General features: G+C 41.6%; 1 protein-coding gene and 1 long non-coding RNA gene across 4 annotated transcripts in view; one reads left to right on the top strand and one right to left on the bottom strand.

Moving 5' to 3' along the window:
• LOC138986455 (uncharacterized) overlaps positions 1 to 5,838 on the bottom strand; it is a 52,682-nt gene extending 46,844 nt beyond the window's left edge. The window contains exons 1-2 of one of the 3 annotated variants that reach the window (XR_011463307.1): positions 5,715 to 5,838; positions 4,603 to 4,675 (exon numbers count right to left, since the gene is read on the bottom strand). This is a non-coding gene — a long non-coding RNA (uncharacterized lncRNA). Of the gene's footprint in view, positions 1 to 4,602; positions 4,676 to 5,596 lie in introns of all 3 variants that reach the window. The other 2 variants (XR_011463305.1, XR_011463306.1) reach the window with 2 other exon arrangements.
• Positions 5,839 to 5,969: 131 nt separating this feature from the next.
• The window catches only part of DIAPH2 (diaphanous related formin 2), a 983,285-nt gene continuing 967,308 nt past the window's right edge, over positions 5,970 to 21,946 (top strand). The window contains exon 1 of the mRNA XM_070366366.1: positions 5,970 to 6,298. Within this exon, the coding sequence (XP_070222467.1) occupies positions 6,164 to 6,298 (135 nt within the window). The 5' untranslated portion in view covers positions 5,970 to 6,163. The remainder of the gene's footprint in view (positions 6,299 to 21,946) is intronic.

The following is a 21,946-nucleotide window of genomic DNA, read 5'->3' as shown; positions in this document are numbered from 1 at the left end:
CAGCCAGGACTTTATCTAGTTTCAGCTAGAGTTCAGCACTGGTGCCTCAGAGGGTCGCCTCAGAGGATGAGAGAAGCCAAGTGGTCATGAGGACTGTAATCTCCACTCCTACAGGTCAGCTAGATTTGTATCTGTTGTACACACTGAGTTTCTGTGAAGTTTTTGTTTGGGGACAAAAAATTTGGACTGAGGGAAAAATAAGTTTGAAAATCAGTGTCTAGTTATTCTGCATACCATTGCCAGATCAGCTCCTTAAAATATTCTTTTATTTTGTAACATTTCGGCTAGAGTCTTATCAGTCACTACTATTATGTCTGATATTCAAATCTGTTTACGTGCTGGGCAAACACTATGGGGAGAACCATGTTTCCTACTATTATTCAAAATCTATATTCTCACCATTCTACTCAAGCCCCTTTGGTCCCTTTACATTATTGGCCAGTATTGTTTCCAGGCCATTCTATATGTTGTCTTTTCCTCACTTCCTTTTTTTGCTTTGCCTATTCAAGTCTCATTTCTTTTTCAGGCCTTGGCAGCTCAAGTTCTCCTTGAAAACGTCTTCATCTATTCTAGGTCTGACTCATCTCACCCCTTCACCATGTTATCCTGAATTTCCAGTTAGTTAGTACCTCACTGGCTCAGACCGTAAAGAGTCTGTGCAATGCAGGAGACCTGGGTTCAATCCCTGGGTTGGGAAGATCCTCTGGAGAAGGGAATGGCTACTCGCTCTGGTATTTTTGCCTGGGAAATCCCACAGACAGAGGAGCCTGGTGGGCTACAGTCCATAAGATAGGGTTACTAAGAATGGGACACAACTGAGTGACTTTCACTTTTTCTTTTTTTCCCTCACCTCAGAATTAGGCAGCCACTTTTCTCTTACAGTTCTACACATTTCATTTGTTTGTTTTCTCAAGCAGATTTTATACCTATCGATGGCAAAGAACATATATTTTACGGTCTGTTCTATTACAAGGGTTTGTGTATCACAAATAGCACATTAGGGATTGGTCAATAGGAGAACGGTGTCACTAAAATTAGGTGGAAGGCCAGCTGGTTCACATGTGAAGTGTTTTAGCACTTTAAGTTTCAACATGATCAGGAGCCAGCTTTCTCACAATTAAAGAGAAGCCTTTTTGATATATGAAGGCTTTCAGAAATAAAAGAATAATTCTGCCCCAAACTCTGTCCCTTTTGTGTGACTGGTTTAGTGGTTTCAACAACCTCTAAGTTGCCCACTACATTAACTAGTTGGTGAAGCTGTGAAGACCTTTCATCATGTGTTTCTACAAAGTTGTTTAGTTGCTCAGTCGTGTCTGACTCTTTGCGACACCATGGACTGTAGCCCACGAGTCTCCTCTGTCTGTGGAATTCTCCAGGCCAGAATACTGGAGTGGGTTGCCATTCCTGACCCAGGGATCAAACCCAGGTCTTCTGCACTGCAGGCAGATTCTTTACCATCTGAGCCACCAGGGAAGCCCTCTACAAAGCTGTACATGCATACTCAGTCAGTTCAGTTCTGTCTGACTCCTTGAGACCCTATGGACTGTAGTCCAACAGGCTCCTCTATCCATGGGATTCTCTGGGCAACAATACTGGAGTGGGCTGCCATGCCCTCCTCCAGGGGATCTCCTACAAAGTTGGGTACTCTTCAATTAGATTTTTAATTCTGAAGAAAATGGCATCTATTAAAAGTAAATGCCCTTGAGGATTCACATCAGGGAAAGAGGAGGCATGAAGGATACAAAGCACTGATGACTGGGACATTGGGTGTAGATGCCAGTGGAGATTCAACCTCCTGAGTGTTTTTATTAGGATGGCTACCCCACTCCAGTACTCTTGCCTGGAAAATCCCATGGACGGAGGAGCCTGGTAGGCTGCAGTCCATGGGGTCGCTAAGAGTTGGATACGACTGAGTGACTTCACTTTCACTTTTCACTTTCATGCATTGGAGAAGGAAATGGCAACCCACTCCACTGTTCTTGCCTGGAGAATCCCAGGGACGGGGGAGCCTCATGGGCTGCCATCTATGGGGTCGCACAGAGTCGGACACAACTGAAGTGACACAGCAGCAGTGTTTTCATTAGTGCTCTGGCTATAAAGTTGCATTGAGTCTACGTGATCTTCCCTAACCAGGTTTTCCCCAGAAATTGTTATGTTTAGTGTGAAATTTTGCAGAACAGGAGATTTCTCAGGAAGATACATGTGCTTTGAGAGCAAAACATCTGGTCCTTTTTTATTCATGTGACCTCTAGTTTGGTGTTGCCCATGTAGTATGTACTTAATAAGTACTTGTTTATTCTCAGGCCACCTTTAATTCATAAATATTTTTTCCATGACCTTGGAGGGAATGATTTTTTATTGTTGTTCAATCTCTAAGTCATGTCTGACTCTGCAACTCCATGGACTGCAGCATGCCCAGCTTCCCTGTCCTTCACTATGTCCCAGAGTGTGCTCAAACTCATGTCTCTTGAGTTGGTGATGCTACCAAACCATTTATCCTTTGCCACCCTCTTCTCCTTTTGCCTTCAATTTCTTACTTTTGTCTAATCTATGTCAGCTTTAATTTCTCTATTAATGGTCCAGATTGTTTAGATGAGAACATGTAGCAGAAGGGAGACACAGAAAGCCAGATTGATACTAATAAGGATCATCAGAAACCTCTGGGGGTAATGGATGACTCTAAGATCAGTTTGAAGAAAGATAGAACCTAGCAGCCTTTTATCTTTCATTTCTCCGAGGGCTGGCTTTTAAAGTTAACTGGGTGCTAAATTCATGTGATTAGAAGGAGACACTACAAGGTCATGGGGTCTAACACACACTTTTGAAGTCCCAACGGATGGTAGTAGCCTTCTTCTTTCTGCAGCATCAGAGAAAAGATGTATTTTCACCCACCGGCCTATTTGTGTGTCCCAGGAAGGTAAAAATAAAAGAAACGTAGATACAGTGGGAGCAGTCCTAGGACTGAACTTGGTGAAGTGTCTAGTTCATAATCAGTGGACAAAGTATCCTTGCAGGGGACCACTGGCTCCTTATGTGTGCTAGCTTTCTAGAGAGACCCTGATGTTTGAAAGAAGGGGGTTTGTTTACTTGTAATGACTGTTTACATGAACTGGAGCAAAATGTTGAAAAGAAACATCCAGAATGAAGACAGGGCTGAGATAATCACAATAAGGTCAAATGTTAAGTCATCTCAGGGACAGATATTTCTCCTTTTTTGTGGTGCAGATTATGTACCTTTTACATGCACGTCTTCTTTGGTTTCAAATGTAGCTTCACCTGGCCTGAGAATGGTGCAACCCAGCCTGACTCTCAAAATAATGTCGATCCCTTTTCAATTATTCACACACCAAAAACAGGAGTCACTTGTATTATAATGCCTTCACCGCTTTTACCCTGGAAGAGGAAACGGCAACCCGCTCCAGTCTTCTTGCCTGGAAAATCCCACAGACAGAGGAGCCTGGTGAGCTACAGTCCATGGGGTCACAAAGAGTTGGACACGACTGAGAAACCAAGAATCACCATTTTAAAATCACACCAATGAGATCTATAAGTGGGGACCTTCATGATCTGGAAGCTGCTTATCTGTTCTGCTGCTTCTCTTACCAAGAGCAACCCCCATCCGTTGCCTTCAATTTCTTAACTACAGAGTCTCTGCACATGCTATGGTCATTTCCTTTGCCTGGGATGCTCTTCACTCTTCTTTTTTACCTTGTAAGTGCTCAATACTTTTTTTTTGTTTGTTTGTTTAATATTGTTCCCAATAGCCAGAAAGTTCCATAAGAGCAAACCACATCCATATTGTTCACCATCTTGTTCACCACCGTAATGCCTAGTAGGGTATCCAAAACTTAGCAGGCTGTCACCAAATACTTAGAGACTTTAATTTGACCCTTAAGACTCAGTTCAAACATCATCCTCTTTGGGAAGGTGTCTGAGAGCCTCTGGCACTCTTGTGTGCTCCACGGTTTTCCTGTTCCCATCTGTTGAAGTACAATCATTAATGATCAGTCTCTCCAAGCAGACTAGGCAGTTCTAAAGGGCAGAAACTGTGAGCTTCATACTCCTAACACACAGCACTCTGGATATCACCTGGTATACTTGAAGGCAGCAGCCCCCAGGCTTTTTGGCACCAGAGGCTGGTTTTGTGCAAAACAATTTATCCACAGACCAGGTTGGAGGCAGTGTATGTTTCAGGATGATTCAAGCACATGACATTTATTATGCACTTTATTTCTATTATTATTACCTCAGCTCCACCTCAGATCATCAGGCATTAGATCCCAGAGGTTGGGTACCCCTGCTCTAAAAAGCTCAATGAAGATCTACTGAGCAGATTATGAAGCAACATTTGAGCTCCGAGCACCCTCAGCTGTGGCTCATACCCATGTCTCTCAAACAGGAATTATCTGAAAGCAGTAGATAACCAGGTCACATCTTACTGCAGCATCCATTTCTACACCATTTTTCAGGAGAGGGGCATTTAAATAATTTAAATCATGCACGAGTGAGTGTGTATGTGTGTGTGTGCACGTGTGTTTGTAGTGAGTCAAATTCAGAATACACATCAAATTTTAAGTCAAACAGGAACTTCTACAAATTTACCTTAGGGCTCCTTGCCCACCCTGTCTGGGAGCATGTATCCCCTCTTCTCTGCTGTCCTTGGGTAGTTTACCACCTGCATAATTAAAAAGCAAGTTAAGGACAATGGCAAAGCCAGTATTAAGAGTGCTTTCAGATGTCTAACATTGTTTTTATTGTACTTTCCAAGTTAATTGCCTCATCCCATCTACAGCATGGTCAAATTTATCCTAATACACTCTATAAATGTGTTCATAAAAAATTAGCAGAGTTTAGGTTGAAGGGGAGTAGGACAAAAAGATCAGAGCCTGAAGATATATGAATAACAGGCACATGGGCATGTTTATAGGCACATAGGATCTAAATTTACATTTCTAGCTTCTCTAGATTGTATGAAGGTGGTTCATTCAAGTTCTGCCAGGTCCCATGATTGTTCTCAGTGTGAACATTGTTTTTAAAGAGGCATGGGCCTCTTCCTGACAACTCTAGGGTGAAAAATTAAGAATACCCGCGGTGCCTTGTGGCTGCTGCTGCTCAGTTACCTAGCATTTGTCTAGAGATTTACATTTTTAACAAAGCTTTGACACACATGCTCTTACTCGCTCCCCACAACTCTAAACCTAAAGTAGTTCGGAACACTGAAAATAGCACTCAATCCAACTGTTAGGTCTCCATAGGTGCTTTGCCTAAAGAGCTTTACACCCCCTCTGGATTAAGCAGTGGGCGTCTGCTGCTTCTCCCACCCCACATCCTGGGAATAAAGGAATGACTGTGTTTCTTTGGTCTCAACGCAATCACGGCAACAGAAAACACCCACTCCTTCCACTTTGACCCGTACAGTCTGTCTAGGCAATCAATCAGCGCTCCCCATGGCGGTGCTCCTGCGGGGTGCCAGCTGTCTTGCCAATCAACCCCTCCCACGGAGTGGAGCACAACCACACCCCCGGCAAGGTCTTGGCTAGCCGGGGAAGGTGCTCTGGCCTACACGAGTGGAAGCGGAGACTCAGGTATAACTCACACGTGAATCCTCCCAGGCCTCAGTGTCTCCGTCTCTAAAATGGGCTACACCTCCTCTCTCTCGGCTAGTTCCCGTCCATTTCACGCTAGGCCCCTAGGAAGGGAAATCAGTGCTTAACCTCAGCTTCAAGTCCTCTCGTTTGGCAGCCGTCGCCGCGCCGGGCATGCTCAGTAGCCGGACCGCCCGGCAGCGGGAGTAGGAAGCAGCTTTCCGCTCCCGGGCGGCGGACTGCGGGCACTTTGATGAATCACGTGTGCGGAGGCCCTCTTAAAGAGATAGGCACCTACTTTCCCTCCACCCTAAACACCGCCCTGAGGGCGGCGGCGACCGTGGTAATTACAGCCGCTCGGGGGCAGGGCTTGCCCCAGCGCAGAGTAGTGGCAACGGCTTGTCGAGTCTGGGGTGCCTGGGAGCCGGGAGTCCCAGGGACGTGAAATCGGCAGACCCACTTTCCCTTCCAGGAAGAGGCGCTGCCGAATCCACGCGGGGCAGCGAGACCGCCCCGAGGGGCTTCCTCAGTGAAGGAGAAGTGGGGTTCCAGGGCACAGGTGACAGGGCCGAAGAAAGATGGAGCAGCCCGGGGCGGCGGCGGCGTCGGGCGTGGGAGGCAGCGGCGAGGAACCCGGTGGGGGCCGAAGCAACAAGCGGAGCGCGGGGAACCGGGCCGCCAACGAAGAGGAAACGAAAAACAAACCTAAATTGGTGAGTGCTCCCGCAGCCCCCGCCGGCCTTAGGGACAGCGAGAGCCCCGGGATCCTCCTGCCGTTGAACACGGGGGGACCCGGGGCCCCCTCCCAAGGGTGACCGCGACCTCGCTGTGCAACTCGGGGAGCCGCTAAAGCAGCGGCCACGCCGAGGCGCGGAGACGGCGTGGGGGCGGAAGAGCACCCCCTTCTCCAGTTAACTCCTTTCTCCCTCTTGGCAGCCGGGAGGCGGTGCGGGAAGGAGAAAGGCCCCACCCCAACTTGGGGAGACCCTGCGTACTGGGTAGGGGCTGTTGTTGGTTTAACTTGGGGGCGCGATCCTTCTTTGCGCGATTTCATTCCCCTCACATCCATATCAATTGCTGTGGTTTTGACTCTTTAAACGCTTAGGGTCCAAGCAGGGGAACCTCTCTTTTTTTTTCAGCCCCAGTACTAGGGAGCCCACTCACAGACTTAAAACAAACAAACAAACAAACCCAAACAACCAATCAGCCAACCAAACAAAAATCCCACCACCACCGCAACAAAAAGCACACAACTTAGGCCTCCAGTCTTTTCTACTTGACCAGATATCTAAGGAAGAGGCGCCTACGTGTTTCCCCCCCACCTTGCCTCTCCATGTGCTCGCCCAAAAAACATTTCTTTAAGAGTGGGGGGAGCGTGGGAGGTGGAGGCTGGAGGAAGTACCACCAACTGTCGTATGTGTGTGATCCCCAGTCGTCCAGGACTTCCACTTAGTAGATTAAGAACGCTCAAAAGAAGTAGACCGACTGCACAAATCTCCCCGTCTTGAGAGTGTCTGAACCAGTGAGAGCAGGCAGTCCATTTCCTGCCACTGACTTCATGTGCAGAGGAATGAAATCTATGGGGCCTGGTATCAGATTGGGAAATACTGGGATTTCTTCAACTCATCAGTTAAAAAGGTTCCTCCTTTTTTTTTTTCTTCTTTTTTGCCTTCAGCTTATAGAAAAACGGTATAATAATAGTGAAACTTCAAAACTGGTCAAATTCATACAGTGTATTGGCTAAAGACTTTTTTTGTCAGCCCTGGCAAATATTAGGCAGACGTTTATCAATAAACTTTCTAATTCGGATGGCAGAGGGGACATGGTTTTCCAGCTCAAATTCAGCAAATACTCCTCCTATCCGAAAGTTCTCTGTTTGTTTGGAGCGCACAAGCCACATGTTGTATATTTAGTTTTCAGTTTTAACCAGCAACTGGGTTATAAGGAAGGAGGCAATGACCTTATAACTAAAGAGTTTTCTTAGGCCATCTGGCCATTTAGTATGTATTGATACCTGTTGTGGTTCTCTCTTGCCCTCTGTTTGCCTTTCAGTTATGAACTGTCCAGATTGGAAAATAGTGATCCAAGTGTTATCGTTACAGGAAATTTACAGCCTTCTATTATGTAGAAAGGGACCTAGCAGGGTGTTATAAAACAACCAGTCTAAGGTCTCATCAGTTCCACCTTAACTTGAGGAAACTAACAGTTACTTGATGTGTCCTGTTACCACTCTCCTCTCTAGTATTTACAAATGAAGAAACTGAGTCACAAGCTCTTTGTGAATTATCTGCCCTGCCAGAGGTTTAATGGGTGCTCCTATTACAAAACTTAGAAAAGTTTTGTTTCTATCACCAAGTTTAATGTATAAAAATCCTGATGTGATTTTTGAAATTTATCATTTTGCAGTAAAAGAGTGATCATGTTTCTTCTTTCTTTCTTTGGACCCAATACAGAACTGGCTTAAACAGTGATTAAAAGTTTAAACAAAAATAAAAGTGAACTGATAGTTTCCACAAAGTTTGGTACATCCAGCAAGAGCCTTCCACTTTTGGGATGTACGAGTTCAATAAAAAGCACTTATCTCTGTCTGTTAGTAATAACACCTTGATTCTATTCTTCCCTTCCCTTTGGTCATTTGTCCTGTTTCATCTTTTATGCTTTGACAAGGTAACTAGATAGTTATGAGATGGTATCACTTTCAGTCCTAGCTAACACTATTCGGTGTTGAACATAGCTTAATACATTAGAACAAGTATTTGAGTCCAAGAGTTTGTTGATATCAATGGGAACTTTCTTTTGTACTCAAAATAACTTTTGAGCCGTACATGATTTTACAAGCAGATATGTCAGACTTCATAAACACGTATTTAGGATGACATTTCAGTTCATTTTAAGGCAGGAAAGTTGACCAAATAATAAGACTTGGTAAACTTTTAAAATAAATGCCTTACTCCTTATTTTGAGTTGTCTTATTGACGTGCTCAACATGTTCTAAGGCCTTTTAGAGAGGAGTTCATCTGGGATTCTTGAAATATTGTTGGTAGAGTTAAAGCATTACCTAAATTTTATTATTTTGAGTATTATGTTGTTAATCACTGTAGTAGTCCTTAATTGTGTTCATGTGTGTGTGTGTGTGTGTGTGTAAGGTGTTGTGGGAGGTTGTAAGAGAGCACCATATAGTAATAGAAATTATTTGTGTAGGTGATTATGGGGGATAAGGATTCTTAAACTGAAATCATATGAAAAAAATTGAGTGTATGTAGATACACTTATTTTTCTGGGCCCCCTAGTTTTCATCAGTTCCTTAAAGGCATGTGTCTCCTATCAGTGTCTCCTGTAGAAGAATGAAAACTGTTGGGTTACCAGAGAGTAAAGGAAATTACGAGCTGATTCCACTTGAAGAAACTGGGAAGAGGAGGAGGTCATTGACGAGGGAGAAGGGAAATAACACTGACTACATCAGTGGTTGATATTGAAGATAGTTCATCTGTCAGTAAACAGTTAATTACAAACATCTATATAGTATTAGCTAAAATGAAAGTTTCTACTGCGTACAAAATTTAACTCCATAGCTATGGTATAGTGGATTCATACAGTATAAGGGTTGTGATTCAGTTGTTTTCATTTAGTTTCTCATTGTTCTGGGAAACTGGAGAAGGAAGGCACGTTTTCTATAGAGAGGAATGACTTATTTATATGCTTTAACCTTTGGATGGGTATTAGTGAGAAGTTTTCAGAGCAACATTTCAGGACTTTTAATGACTTCTGCATGAGATTAGTTAAATCAGTTTAATAAAGCTTGCTTCCATTTTCTTCATATATACAGCCTCATAATGACCCTTTTATTTTGGTTCTTTTTAATGGAGGCAACCTTGTTTTGGACTCATCACAATTTGAATAATGCCTTAGTAGTAGAGCTTTGTATTTTATGTAAACCGTCTGGTTAGGCCCAGATTGTAGCATGTCATCAAACAACATGAATCTTAATTAATTAGTAATTTGATGTCAAACATGGAATGTATTTTGTCAACTCAAGTAGTTCAGAATGCTCTGGAAGTGTCATGAAGGAGACATCCTGAATTGCACATATTTCAGGCAGTGATTTAACCATTAAGAGAGGCTAGTGTAAGAGGCAGGCTTCCCTGATGGCTCAGCGGGTAAAGAATCTGCCTGGAGATGCAGGAGACCTGGGTTCGATCCATAGGTCAGGAAGATCCCCTGGAGAAGGAAATGTCAACCCATTCCAGTATTCTTGCCTGGAAAATCCCATGAACAGAGGAACTGGAGGGCTATAATCCAAAGGGTCACAAAGAGTCAGATGCGACTAAGCACAGTGTTAAAGGTAGAACCAGCACCCCTCACATACATACCGTGGGGTAGAGTGGCGTAGCATTCTTTGACGTTTTTGCATTTTGACTTTGTGTTTCTGTATAATTCCTAAAGCCTTTGGTTGTTTAGATAGTATAGTTGCATTAGTAACTTGAAGTAACAGAAGTTAATATTCTGGTTCTTACGTAACTTTCTGAGTATTTGGTTATTTGTTTTTAATTGGTTTAAACATGTTTTGATTTTAATTGATAAAGGTGAGCATAGTGGGTTCCTGTATGCCACAAAGACTTACTGAGCACTTACTATGTGCTAGGCATTGTTCTGAAGGTTGGTGATACAAAGATGCCATTGTCTAGTGAGGGAGACCGGGAAGTTAACTAACAATTACAGAGCTGTGTGATAAGGAACAATGGGAATATGTAGAGGAGGGTGATAATAGAAACATCATGGAGAGGCATCTGACTCAAATTGGATGCTTGAGTGTGGGAAGGAAAGGCTTACCATAGTAGGTGGTATTTGCACTGAGGCTTGAAGAATAAGGCATTAATTGATGAAGGGGAGGGAAAGGCATTTAAGGGAACAATGCATACAAAGGTAGAGAGATGTGGTAGCATGCCCAGTAAAGGAGCTGTGGATTGATTTTAGTGGCTGTTACATATGATGGACCTGTCAGAAAAGAGATTGAGCCCAGGTTTTGATGGATATTTGTATGCCATGTTCCAGTTTCCACTTCTTTCTGAAAGCCATAGTAAGTCAACTGAAGAGATTTGAGGAGACTGAGCTGATCAGAATTGTGTGTCAGAAAGAAACTTAATATAGTGGAGACTTTCTTGGACAGGGGTGCCAGAATGGAGGCAGGAAGACCAGTTAGAAGGAGCAGAATGGTATAAGAGTTCATTGTTTAGGGTTGGAGACCTGAATTCCAACTGCAGTGCCTCCATTCATCCACTTACTCAGCATATTTCTCTGCATCTCTGTTTCCTCCTGCTGCTCCATCACCTCTCCTTCCTCCTACACACCCTGAACATCTTCACCAGATCGGAAATGTCTGCCATGTTTTTCTTTATAAATCTAACCTGTCCAGGTGGTGTCTCATAACGCTCTCATTCTTCCATTAAACCATCAGCTTTCTGAAAGCCCTTTCTTACTCCGAACTGCTAACTGTCGTGAGTCTGAATGTTATATGCTGATCTCGTATGTCCAATAGATTTTAATATGCTTCTGGGCAAGGGTCCTGCTTTATGCCTATTCTTAAATCTTGCAGACCAGTGCTGGGATGCAGAAGCACTCAACACATTATTATTAGCTGGGAATTCTTTCCCTATAGGCCAGACATTTTGAGAGTATGAATTGTTGAAAAGAGACTTTTTGAAAAAGAAATGTGCTGTTTTTTTCCTCTTAGAATATATACTCCATCAAATGAACCTATTTGTACATGTTTGTGTACTTTCTATAATTTTGAAAGTTGAGAAACTTCTAGCTTGATTTCTTATTTGTTTGATTGGGTTCTTGTGATGTCACAGCCTGAATTTCCACGTGGGGAACCAGTATCCAACAACAAAAAAATGATACAAATGAACTTACTTACAAAACAGAAATAGTCACAGATATAGAAAACAAACTTATGGTCATCCAGGGGTTAAGGGAATGGAGGGATAAATTGGGAGATTGGAATTGACATGTATATTATCAATTACACTGTAGTGATCTATATGGGAAAATAATCTGAAAAGGAGTGGATATATGTGTATGTATAACTGATTCACTTTGCTGTACAAACTAGCACATTGTAAATCAACTATACTCCCATAAATATTAAAAAAAAACTATTCATGACCCAAGTAACATTTTATTGATAATAATACGAGATATTGGATTATTAGCAAAAGAATACTGAATAGAGGACCAAAGGACCTGGGTTCCAGTATTTATTCTTTTAGTTGCTTGTAATCTCTGATGAGCCGTTTAATACCAGAGGGTTTGAGCCCTTGATTAATGTCTAACAGAGATAATGCTTACCTGATTTCCTTCACAAGGTGATTTAGATAAAACACAGTAATGAATGAGAAAGCATATAGGAAATTTTATATTGCTGTGCAAATATACAGCAGTATTGTTAACCCCTTATTACCCGAATCAGATGCATTGTGATTGGATAGTTTAATGGCTTTCTTGCAGTTTGATAGTTCTAACATAATTGTACAAAGTACTATAATAAGGTTATTTTTTGGTTGATTCCTTATTCTCTCTCCAATTTGTCCCTTTGAAAGATTATACGTTCTGTAGTTCTGAAAATAATTTGTTTTGTTTAATAAATGTAAGGTGTGAGTTTAATACTTTTTCACTGTAATTTTTAAAAAAAATAATCAGGCTATCCTTGTCTTTCCATGTATCAGTTTGAGGTCTTTAAAACTTCTGTTAAAAAAGTTTCACTAGATATCTATGACATTCTGTCTTGTCAGGCAGCTTACTGCTGTTGTACAAATAAGAAAACTGAATCACTGATGTGTTAAGGAGTCTGACCTAGAGATAAGTTTAAAAGCTCTCAGTTCTATTGTCAGTGTTAGATACAGCACTGAGTTATTGTGCTTCAGGAACTTTGAAAGTGAAAAATTATGAAATCTCTTTTTTTAATTCTTTTTTGGAACAATTATCATTTTAATCCACCTAGATTTCACTCTGAATGCCAAGATCTCTGGCAGTAGCAACATGTCATTGAAGTAAAATCATATACTTTTCCAACCTGATCTCAACACTGTAAATAACAGGATGCTCTGAAAATAGTGCACACATAATATATGCTAATTTACGTGAAATAGCACATTTGACTAAGTATCACTGGGTATCAGTAGCACCATAGGGATGATTATTGAAGACCCAACTTTCTCTTGGTCCTATATTTCAGTCTGCCACGCAGAAGAGACCAGTTCCTTCCATCAAAATTTTGGCTGTTTCATACTTTTGTCTCATGACTGAAGAAATTAACATGATGGCCAGGTGATTTGAAATACAGTTATATACTGTGATCCAGGTAGACATCTTATAAAAGACACTCAAGTGGAAGACAGCTCAAAAAATGATGCATGTAAAGGAAAGTTGAGATGCAGTTTCACATAACTATTTATTATCAATGTAAGTAATAGAAATAGAAATAAATCAATTTGTCCTAATGTAAAACTTACCTGATGAGGCTGAATCGGTTTCAGTCTAAATTATATACTTGAGCTGTGGCTTGAACTGAATCCTAATCCTTGCTTGCTTTCTGTGAAGTGGCCTGGGAAAAAGGGGATGGGTGCCTTTCTCACGAAAGAATGTAGAAAGCAAAATCTTACTAATCACCATTTACACTGGCTTTGGTTTAAGGAAGGTCTTTCTGTATTGCTTTAGCAAGAGTCAGCTACATTGCTTACTAGATACAGAACTGCAAGTTGGCCTCCAGTCTCTCTGTCAGGGCTCTGTTGTGGTGCCAGGTGCAAGTGAGAAGTTCCTCAGGTGGCTATTCAGGCAGGCCTAGGTAGGAATCCACGACTTCATTAGGAATGAGTGATTTCTCAAAGGCTATTGATTCAATCACCTAGCAATTCTGGTGCTCAACCAGGGGAGAAAAGATGTTGAGTACGATCCTTAAAAAATCTATTTGTTCTTCTGTGATAGATATCCACATGCTTTGTTAAAGATCTGCTCAAAATTATGAGGAATTTTTATCTATCTTTAATTTGCTGGTCTTTCCCCAGCAAAAAGTAAAAGAACTAAAATAGAGTTTTCACTTTATTTGTAATATGGGCTAGTTAATAAGGCTTTATTAAGGAAATGTATGAGAAATTTCAACCTACTAAGAATTAGAGAGGGTAGTATAATGAACCACCATGGGGTATTATATCCATTAACTACATATAGTAGTTTTGTTTTTCAACATTTGCTTCATCCATCCTTTATTTTTTTCCTTGCTGAAGTACTTTAATGCAAATCCCAGATATTGTGTCATTTTACTCCTATGTGGTTCAGTGTGCATCTCTAAAAATGACTGACTAAAAAAAAAAGTAACCACTATGCCCCTGTCACATCTATCAAAATTAACATGTTCATTGATATCATCTCAGTATCTTCTGACACTCAACTCACAATCCAATATCCCCAGTTGCCTCAAAAAATAATTGATGCTTTTGAACTGTGGTGTTGGAGAAGACTCTTGAGAGTCCCTTGGACTGCAAGGAGATCCAACCAGTCCATTCTGAAGGAGATCAGTCCTGGGTGTTCTTTGGAAGGACCGATGCTAAAGCCGAAACTCCAATACTTTGGCTACCTCATGCGAAGAGTTGACTCATTGGAAAAGACCCTGATGCTGGGAGGGATTGGGGGCAGGAGGAGAAGGGGACAACAGAGGATGAGATGGCTTGATGGCATCACCGACTTGATGCACATGAGTTTGGGTGAACTCCCGGAGTTGGTGATGGACAGGGAGGTCTGTCGTGCTGCAATTCATGGGGTTGCAAAGAGTCGGCCACGGCTGAGCGACTGAACTGAACTGAATGTGTGCCTAATTTAATGTACATCTCATTGAGCTCTTTATACAAATGCAGCTTTAAATTAATGGCAAAATGTCTTTCAAAGTTGTTCCACGTAAACTATCATATCTATCATATGTATCAGCTCCAGTTAAGTTCACTTCTGTCTTCAATTCTGTAGAGATAAATGGAAAGGTGGACTATACATACAGGTGTGGAGAGGCTCCTTGGAACAGCTATTATGTGCTGAGAAAAGAGACTGAATTAAGACTTTTGGCTCCACTCACCAATTGGGTAATCACATGTTCTTCATTTTGCAGTTTGTTGAGTGGGGTTATGTGCAAGAATTCCCTCCCAGGGGAATATCATAGATAGTTGGGCAAAGGATCGGCTTCTTGTTTTGTCAATCAGGGGTTCATAGAACTCTCTGATAGGTGCCCTATATGACTAAGTTCGTGTTATTAGCTCTAGTTTCAATTTCCATACAAAGACCAATTTGGTACTTTGTGTCTGTCTTTGTTTTTTAGCCTTTTAAAAACACTCTAGGTTGCTGCCTGTGGATAATTGGGTGAGCAAAGCTTTGCAAAGAACTCTGAACTATTAAGTTTCCTTATTTAGACATTTGTAGGGTTAAAATTGAAAGCCAGGCTACACTAATGAGGAGCTGGGGATGGGTGGAGTGGGTAAGTATGAGAAATCATCTTGGGCAGAAGGCCTAGACTCCACACAGATTTACTAACGAAATTGTGTAACCACTACGTTCCAGACAGCAATTTCGTGCTGTTATTGTGCTGGGCAGTGATAGGCATATAATTTCTCAAGCTTTGCAGACTCAAGTAGGTTTAGACTGCTAACCAATCTCCAGCCTGCACCTTCTAGGCTGACCCAATCAGCTGGGTTGATTTTCCTCAAAATAGATGATGATTGATAATTGTTTGGGCTGGACAGGTGGCGGGTTTTCTTCTTTTATTTTGCTTGAGGAAAAGACAACTCTGGAGGTGGTGTGTTGTGTGCTTTGAAATCCATCACTGATAAAATCTCAAAGCCTTAATAGCATATTATGTTGGCTGAAGGTGCTTAGGAAGATTCTCTGTGGAGAAAGCAAGGCCCTGGTATAGACTGCACTCTGACATTTTGAACTTACATGTATAATCAAGATGGGGGGTGCCGTGTATGGTTGAGCCCTGCTCACGGGTGTGAGACCACAGAGGTCAAATCACTTACCAAATCATTTGCCAAGTCATAGGACTGTGACTTCCGGGGACTACTATTTCTAGTTCATATAGAGGTGCCATGTGGGTTAGCTACTGCAGTTAAGACCAGGTGGATTTTATTCTCACACCAAATAGCAAATTCAGCAAGGCACAGAACTTAGTTTAATGTCTCATGTAGAATAGGTATTTTTCCATTTGTCATTGATTCTGAAATAGACAATATAAGGTGTCCATGTATGTGCAATGTTTTTCGAAACCTGCTTATATATGATTGCAGCCCTCAAATGTAGAGGATTGTGTCCTTGGAGATCTTGGCTACAGGTTCAGTATGTTGATTACTTTCTCTGACCTAAGGCTCCTCCTCCCTTTCTGCCTTCCTCCCAGTCATTTTCTTGACATTCTTGTGCCTCAAGAGTGCTTCATGTGGTTACACATCATTATGAGTAAGACTGCATTTTTTTGAAGTTTATGTCATAAGTCCAATTCATTTTCACTTACATTGCCCATGATACAGGCAGTAACTTAGAGAAAGTTAAAATGGGTTAAAATAAATATGGCAGAAGCATTTCCTCTAATACTATGCTCTGCGGTCTAATACCTCCCATTACAAAATCAATGTGTTCCAGAAGAGTCAGGGTGTACATAAAACATTTGTGAGTAGAAATAATCTTTTCTTGGGCTGACCTCACAGCTTCTTTTTCATTGGCAGTGCATTAGCTTACATTTTCCCTCCCCTTTGGTTGAGTAGCTAATGGTCTTTAAACAAGCTATTAAAGGGAAGAATAATTTTACAATGCAGAAAAATAAAAATGGCCTGGATTTTATCCATGCTGGTGGTTTGGCTTTTCATATATTTGTTTTACTGAAGCAGGGCTAACTCATGTTTCCTAATGTCTAAATTATCAAGCTTGCTCCGTATATCTTGTGCTTCCTTCATCAAACCGTTTTCAGATGGTCTTGTGAATTTCTGAGAGATCCAAATCCTCCATTTTTATATAAGCTGAGTAGGTCTGAGACCAAATGCTAAACTTTAAGTGGCCATATCTCTGTGTAAAATGGAACTGAGGCATTTACTTTATATACTTTAAATTAGGAATTGTGTAGGGCTCTGGACCCAACTTTCCATGCTCTTCCTACCAGCTCTGTTGTAGCTAGTTGTGGATCAAAATGTTCTATTACAAACCCGTGCTTTCAACCCCCTCCCTTTAAGTAATCTGTTATCGATTGCTTGTTTCCAACCCTGAAGGTCATCAGTATCGTTTTTACTGGTTTCTGTGAATATTATTAATGGTGTATGCTACTACCTGGCCACAGAGGTAATGTGCAGAAGGGTTGCCATTGAATATGAAATCAATTACTGAGTGTGATAGATTTATTTAAAAGCATTTCCTATCTATACCTGTCAACAATCATGTCGCAGTAAACTAGTAGAAGCCGCATTTTGTTCTTAGTATCACTCCTTCATGTTTTCAAGGTACGTCTTATTTTATAGAATCTTAGAGCCCAGGACTGAGCCAGAGGCCAAGAAGAGTAAGGCAGAAGAAAAAAAGAATGAAAAAGAGGCAGCAGGAGAGGGGGCAGTCCTGTCTGAGGGACCCCAGATCAGAAAACCTTACCCAGTGGCAAAGCAGCTACACTAAAGGCCTGCTCCTGGAATGTGGATTGGCTTTGAGCCTGGATTAAGAAGAAAGGTTTAGATGTGAGTGGAATTAAGGGGAGCAGAGGCTGATCTTGGGGTTTAATCACCATTTTCCATTTTAGTCCCTAGCAGTATAGTTTTCTTGTGGGAGAGGTACAAGGTTTTCACCAAGTCATATCACTTGTATTTCTCAAATGCCATTCCAACAGGTCCACTGCCATTGTCTTATTTAATGTCCTCATCTCTTCCCTGGCATGTCAGAAAAACTTCATTACTGGACTTGCTCCATTTTATCTCTTGTATATCCAACATTTATATAACTACTGCTTGAAAAAATCTTAGCTGGCTATCTACTGCCTATAGGGGGAAAAAAAGTCTTTTCAGTATTACATGTAACACTTTCTTGCTTCCTTGTCACTTAATGTAGTTTTGTTGTTGTTCAGACGCCCAGTTGTGTTCGACTCTTCATGACTCTTGGACTGCAGCACGCCAGGCCTCCCTGTCCCTGTAGTTTATAACTGTTTAAATATTGTGCTGCTAGACTTAAACTTCTTCTGCAGAGACTGTGTCTCACCTAGTTCTAGTACTTAGTATATAGATTCTTTTGGAGAAGGAAATGGCAAACCACTCCAGTAATCTTGCCTGGAGAACCCCAAGGAGCCTGGCATGCTATAGTCCATAGGTTTGCAAAGAATAAGACACAACTTAGTGACTGAGCAACAAGAGTATTTTATATGCTATACATAATTGAAATAAGCTGTTAATAAGATATCTAACTGGTCCTGTTAAGTTGTATTCTTTTTAGGAGTTAGTTTCTGGCAATTTAAAGAAGTTGTATAGAGAGTAAGCTAACTACTTCTTAAAATGTAACGCTGGGCAAGTCATTTATCTAGTTTCCCTTTTGGTGTCAGCTTATTCTGTCAAATAAGGAAGTTGAAATAAACAGTCTCCAAGGTTCCATTCAGCTCTGACATTCTGGGAGTCAAAAGTTATTGAGAGCTGTAATGAATCTGACCTAACATAAATACATGACATCTGGGTTCTAGTTAGAAAAGTTGACAGTCATGAAAGATGACTGTTTAAGGCTGAATGCTAACGGGCAAAAATATAGGTTAGTTTTACTGTCCTGTTTCTGAAGTCTGAGTTAGTCTAGTTTAGTGAAGGTAACGTCAACATTGGTTTAACCGTGCATTGTGTGCAGAACCCTGCTGGCTCTGCTCTGGGTTGTCAGACTCCTTGGGTGTTAGCCTTAGTTCACTGACCGAGTGTAGTACTCGAGCCTTTCCAGAGTGGATTTGCAATAACCAACAAGATCATATGTGCCAGTTGCTACCCTAAGTGCCTTGCATGTATTTGTCAAGTACATTGCAGAGTTTGGAGTTTTATCCTGTTACTGCTTCCTAGATGATTATGGAAGACTCAAGACTCCTGGATCAGTGGCAAAAGATAGTTTCTTATTCATTACAAAAGCAGTAGCTAGAATGTCAACATGACATGGCTGGTTCACTGTGGTCCTAAGTCACACAAGGTAGCCCAGGAAGGATGCCTACCCAGGCAGTCAGTGGCACTACAGGAGGGGAACACTGAGCTTGGCCGACTTCCCACTTTTATGGTAAGCAGAAGCAAGCCTGCTCTTTGTCTGGGGAGCAGTGATACTATTACCTCATCATCACAGTCACTTGCCACAAACACAGCCTTAGGATATGGCTTTGCTGAAGTGTTGTCCAGCCTTTCAGTCTTGGCAAACCCAGCAACAATGTGCAGGGGTGCTTGGGGATGGATGGCAGATATCCCCGTCTCCATCAATAGTAACTCATTTGATCCTCACAGTGTTATTTTGTAGGTGTGGAGGAAAGGTTCAAAGTCGATCAGTAACTTGCCTGAATTTATGCAATGGTGAATTTGGAATTCAAGACCAGTGTGATTATAAAAATCCATGTTTTTAACCAAGATTTGGCCTATACTACCTAAGACCATAAACTTCAGAGTAGCTCTATAGATTGACTGAGTGGTTCTCTGCACTGGTGATGGTTGGAGCGGCTCTAGATTTGTACTATGTGTATGTGCTTAGTTGCTCAGTCGTGTCCGACTCTTTGCAACCCCATGGCCTATAGCCCACCAGGCTCCTCTGTCCATGGAATTCTCCAGGCAAGAATACTAGAGTGGGTTGCCATGCCCTCCTCCAAGGGATCTTCCCAACCCAGGGATCTAACCCAGGTCTCTTGCATTGCAGGCAGATTCTTTACCATCTGAGCCATCAGGGAAGCCCAAGAATACTGGAATGGGTAGCCCCTATCCCTTCTCCAGGGGATCTTCCCGACCCAGGAATTGAACCAGGGTCTCCTGCACTGCAGGTGGATTCTTTACCAGCTGAGCTACCAGGGAAGCCCAAATTTGTACTATGCTTATGTCTAATTTAGAAGGGAGAGTTCAGGGACCATTCATTTTAGTGTCACTGATAATCAAAAGTTAAGATTCTTTGATTCACTCCCGTGAAGTAGTGGGTCAGTGGTGGGTCAGACTTACTAGAAGAGAACCATGAGGATGAAAGTGATAAGGCTGCGGATTTTAAGGATGCATGAAGATAATTCTTAAAAAAAAAAAGCACAAAAAACAGGCTGGTTTCTGTCAAATAATATCATGGTCAACACAAGGCCTGGAGAAGGAAATGGCAACCCACTCCAGTATTCTTGCCTGGAGAATCCCATGGACAGAGGAGCCTGGAGGTCTACAGTCCATGGGGTCATGAGAGTCAGACACGACTTAGTGACTATACCACCACCACCACAACACAAGGCCTCCTGTATTTTTTACTGTTGCATATTGCATATGATTCTCTCACTCTTTTGTCTTTTGTTTGTTAGCCAGGAATAGTGTAGTTTTCGAACTAGTTACTTTGGAAGCCATCCTGCCTGCTTCATCTGGTAGTTTCTATCTCTCCTCCCCTCCCCACTCTCCTTCTGTTTGTTTGTGAAATTTTATGTGAAGTAAAACTGCTTTGGAAAAGCTAATGCTATCTTCTGTTATACAAGTATACAACATGCATTGTTTCTTGTTGAGGGGAGTGCCAAGAACCACCTACCTTCTCCTGCTGCTTCCTTCTCCTTCCTGCTTTGCCTAAAGATTGGCTGCTAAAAAAGTGTGACATATTCAGCCAAGTGCTGTCTTTTTTAATTAGGCTGCTGAAAGTGTTGTGACAAGCTATTATTGCGTTGATATGTTGACGAGTAATAGAGCCCTAAACTATGGGCTTAAGTGCCAAGTGATAGGGAAGTGCATAATGTGACTTGAGGTCTGGTTCCTCAACCTTAACCATCATCCCTCTCCAAAGGAAAAGGGAACCTTTAGACAAAAGGTAATGAGTAAAATAGATCATGAATATACCAGTATATGCCTGGAAATGGGCTACTTCACCCTTCTGATCACTTACCTTAATGAAATGAAATTTCTTGGTTATTACTTTTCATAAAACTATGTACCATCAATATGTACCATAGAACTATGCACCCTTCTTTTCATAGAGCTGTTGTACCAACTAGCAGGTGAAGGCTGTCTTAAGCTCACATAATGATATAAATATAACTGGGATAGCAGTTAACTAAGCAGACTGAGTATTTAAAAATTTTCTGTTTTTCAAATACCTCTCCTATCTGTTCATACAATTTCATGTTTCCTCCAAATATGGTCATGGTTTCTGATGTCCTTCTTTGGTTTTTGACCTCATCTAACCCAAAGAACTTTGTGCTTTGGACAAATATTTAAGGAAGGATGTAGCATTCCTCTGTCCCCCAAAGTAGGTTCATTTTCTTTACAGCAGTGGTTCTCAGTGGGGTGCACTTTTACCTCCCAGAGGACACTTGGTAATTTTTGATTGTCCAATGTGCAGACATTTTTGATTGTCAGATAGGCGAGGATGCTACTGGTATGTAGTGAATAGATGTCAGGGATGCTGCTGAACATTCTGTGATGTGCGAGATAGCCCCCCATGACAAAGAATTCTCCTGTGCAAAATGTCTCTCCATTCTGTCCTTTCTTCTGTATTGAGACAGGGCCAGATCTTCAAGAAAGACATCTTCAAGGAAGCATCATTTATTTCATTGACTCTCACCAATTTTATTTTCATTTCTTTCCTTCCAAATTGGATTATCTGCTGGGCTATACTGTTGATAACTTTGTAGTTGTAAGTAATACTGCTTATCACTTCTCTCATTTCTGACCTGTAAGAAAAATGTTCATTTTTATCCTAATGAGTTTAAAAGGCTGTTTTTCCATCTGCTGGTTCCTTGATACCTCAACAGCTTTTGACACTGATCATTTTGAGATCATCATCTATATAGATTTTAGATTCCACAGTCCAGTCTTCTCTGGCAGCTTCTGCCTCTGAATTGGCTGACTGCAAAAGTAACAACTTTCCTTGCCTCTCACCTCAAAAACAACTCACTCTATCTGCTCTTCTCCACGTCCAGTTGCAGGCAATCATATGCCTCTTCCAGGGCTATCTGAACACAGTTGAGGCCAAGCCTTTCTAGCTTCTCTGACATCTCAGTTCAATATTATGTCACTGTTTGCTGAAATACATCTCCTAACTGTGGTACAGTACTTCTAAAACCAGTATATAGTTGTTGATTCATTTATCTGAGACCCATCTGAAACCTGAAATACTTTATGCCGGTG

The sequence above is a fragment of the Bos mutus genome, chromosome X (assembly GCF_027580195.1).
Source record: "Bos mutus isolate GX-2022 chromosome X, NWIPB_WYAK_1.1, whole genome shotgun sequence".
Taxonomy (NCBI): domain Eukaryota; kingdom Metazoa; phylum Chordata; class Mammalia; order Artiodactyla; family Bovidae; genus Bos; species Bos mutus.
Note: the sequence above shows the minus strand (reverse complement) of the source record. Positions and strands in the feature narration are given on the sequence as shown.